Here is a 3063-nt window from a genome sequence, read left to right as displayed (position 1 = left end):
TACAGGAGACAGTACATGCAATTGGCATTCTCTTAATTCAAATAAAAAATATTGTTATCCATCATAATTTAGCCCCTGATGCCAAGTTTGTTGCTTAAAAGTGGTAAAATGGTCAGTCAGCTTTATTAATGTTGCTCAGCTTATGCCTGCTCCCAAATTACTAATCCAGATATAGACATGTGAGAATAAGGTAACAACCACATAATAAAAGTTAGGCATTGTGTGTTCAGAGAAGCTCTGACTCTTTCTATAATGAAAAGCTATTTTCCAAAACATTTGCATTTGGGTTGGTTTTGAATTATCATGATTAAACAGCAGATTGCTACAAATACACCCTGTAGAGTGCAGCATTAAATTGTCATTGGTTATTTCATAAGAATATGAAAGGGTATAAAAAAGATGCTGAAACAAACAATAACATGGTAAAAATTCTTTCATTTCCTGAGTTGGAACTTTGCATGAATTGTTATACTACATGAATTCCTTGCTAACATGTTAATATATAAGCTATTGGTGCATGATATGGTATAAATTTAGGTATTAATAACATTTCATTGGATGTTGATTAAAAAAATTGCCCTTTTATTTCTCAGGGTTTATGAAATTGAGAAGCAAACAGCTGCTCCTGAGAAGTTTCGGTTTCCACACTATGAGACTGTGAGTTGGTATGCTGCAACAAGGCTGGTGACAGAGCTGAGAGACATGGGAGCTGCAGGAACCAGAGTCCCACCTATCATGATAGCTGGTGCTCGGTCTCTAGCAGCAGCCCTCAGACAGTGGGGTGGAGAGGTAAGTTTGCTTAATACATAGCTTATTATCAGAATTGATTTTACTTTGTTTTTGGATGAATCAGACCAAATTAATATAGGCACAGACTAAGTTCAGTATTTTGATATTGGTATTTCATCTTCTAGAATGGGAGGGGAGGACTGGAGCCGGTTCCGCCAGGCATCCAGCCTCTGAAGCTCTTCAAGGACTTGCAGAGAGAGATACGAAGTGCCGAAAAGCAAGTCATTGCCCTAAATCCTCCTAAGCCAGAGCGGGAATCAAAACGCAAGAAAAAGAAAGTGCTGGCCGATGACTTCATAGATTACACCAACCTGACCAGTTTTAATAATGTTTTAGAAGAGAGATTACCTGACAAAAAAGTCAAGGTCATGAAAGTCAACTCCCCTCAGGTAGGTTCCTGCTGCTGTATATTTGAATTTTATTTATTATTATTTTTTTGACAGTTGTTCATCCAGAGATTGTTTATTGAATATGAAATAACAGTAGACTAATAAACCTTTTACATTACAGGTAGAACTTAGTAGTTCAGACTTCACAAACCTAACAGAAGACCAGAGAAGAACTCTAAAACTCTCCCTCCCAAAGGCTGCAACATATCCGTATGGGTTGAGCTTCACGTCCTCTGACTACGGCATGAGTGGCACACCACCCCATGACCCTGAGTATCCACAGTTCAAAAATGAGTACCCAGCAAATGTCAAGTGAGTAGTTTGAACAAACAGCATCGTATGAAATGATTGATAATTTTTGGTGTATATTTTCATGCAAGACCTTTTTAGTGGTGGATATGGTTGTAAACAAATTTTATGGTTTATAGAACAGCAACTTATTTTTATTTCTGATTTCATATTTATATAAAAAAAATTTCACTGTTTCAGGACTGAGTATGATTGGTCTGACAGTCCGGGTATAACCCCATACAAATTGGTGGAGCCAGGCGGTGTGCGGATGCGTCTGGGGCGCACTGGAAGCACTGACTCTGATGTTCCCTCCACGCCAACATCTGCCAGTACCCTCAGAGTCAAAATAGAGTAAGGAAAACTCAAGTTCTTTCATTACAAAGAGAGTGGATAAACATATACTGGGAAAGTATTTAGAAAACAACAGGTGATATCTAATGGTGCAAAATCTAATCACCTTTACAATACATAGATAGTTTGTTTATGTGATGAAGTAGCAACAAGTTTAAGTATTAAATGTGTTTTTATTTACTGATATTGTGGAATAGATGTTAGTAAGAAAATTGTTGATATTTTTGCAGGAGAAGAGAAACCATTGAGAAACAGAACAACGAGTCAGTATATGACTTCCATGAAGATGGGGATAGTGATGAGCGAGAACCCTCAGGCCTCATGATAGATGAAACTCCAAGACGTAAAGGTGTTCGCACGCAATCGCAAGAACCTTTAAAGATCAAACTCAGTTGTGAGTGTCAGTACCACACACATTTTTTTGTATTTGATATACCAAGTAGATTTTTTCTTTTGACAAAAGATTTTATGAGATTTTGATTATAGATTTTATTGATATAGTCTAACCTATAAATTTGCTGATACATTTTCCTATAATCTAATGATATATTTTCCTATGATTCAGTAATGAAATAATCAAACAATGATATGCCTCATTCACAGTGGGCAAAATTTCACTTTTGGTGAGGCTGGGGTGCATTAGCATGTGCTGCTTTATACCAAGACTATTGTCCAGCTCTGGGTCAGGCTCCTGAGGCTCATGACATGAATTTTTTACTATGGCATGATAGGATGTTAATGTAAGTGGGTTGAACTTGTTTTCATTTTATTCAGTGGTACAGCAGCTCTAATGGGGAAAATATCATGCTAAAATTTCAGTAACGGGAACAGAAGTTGTTTGTGGAGAATCTGTTGACGTAGCAGAAGAAGTGGAGGTGGCGCCGTCACACAACTCGGCACACAATGGAATTGATGAGCTTCTGAGAGCATCAGCATATGCACCTGATTTTAACGAGGACTCCCCTGCACGCATGGATGACCTAGAGTTAGTATCATGAAAAAGTGATATACATAATTTACCTTTGTATACCAAGGTACCAGACATTTCGTGACAACTTGTTTGATGTTAATTAAGTTTCCTAATCACTGGCATCTTACCACAGCAGTGAAAGTGGTCGTGCCTCGCCGTCCACCAGAGAAGCAATAGCAGGAATGTTGAGCATGAGTCGTGTAGTTCCTGGAGGCCGCACTCCCTCTAGAAAATTAGGTTCAGGTAATGCTCGGCAACCTAAGCCTAGAAGGA

At 38.2% G+C, this 3063-nt stretch overlaps 1 protein-coding gene across 1 annotated transcript in view; it reads left to right on the top strand.

The window, feature by feature from the left end:
* The window catches only part of LOC119592996 (lysine-specific demethylase phf2-like), a gene marked incomplete in the record, with an annotated part of 18211 nt that overhangs the window by 12857 nt on the left and 2291 nt on the right, over positions 1 to 3063 (top strand). The window contains 7 exon segments of the mRNA XM_037941885.1: positions 594 to 789; positions 915 to 1178; positions 1300 to 1490; positions 1668 to 1820; positions 2051 to 2220; positions 2640 to 2805; positions 2924 to 3063. Coding sequence (XP_037797813.1) covers positions 594 to 789; positions 915 to 1178; positions 1300 to 1490; positions 1668 to 1820; positions 2051 to 2220; positions 2640 to 2805; positions 2924 to 3063 — 1280 coding nt within the window.

This window comes from Penaeus monodon, chromosome 31 (genome assembly GCF_015228065.2).
Source record: "Penaeus monodon isolate SGIC_2016 chromosome 31, NSTDA_Pmon_1, whole genome shotgun sequence".
In the NCBI taxonomy this organism is placed as follows: Eukaryota; Metazoa; Arthropoda; class Malacostraca; order Decapoda; family Penaeidae; genus Penaeus; species Penaeus monodon.
Note: the sequence above shows the minus strand (reverse complement) of the source record. Positions and strands in the feature narration are given on the sequence as shown.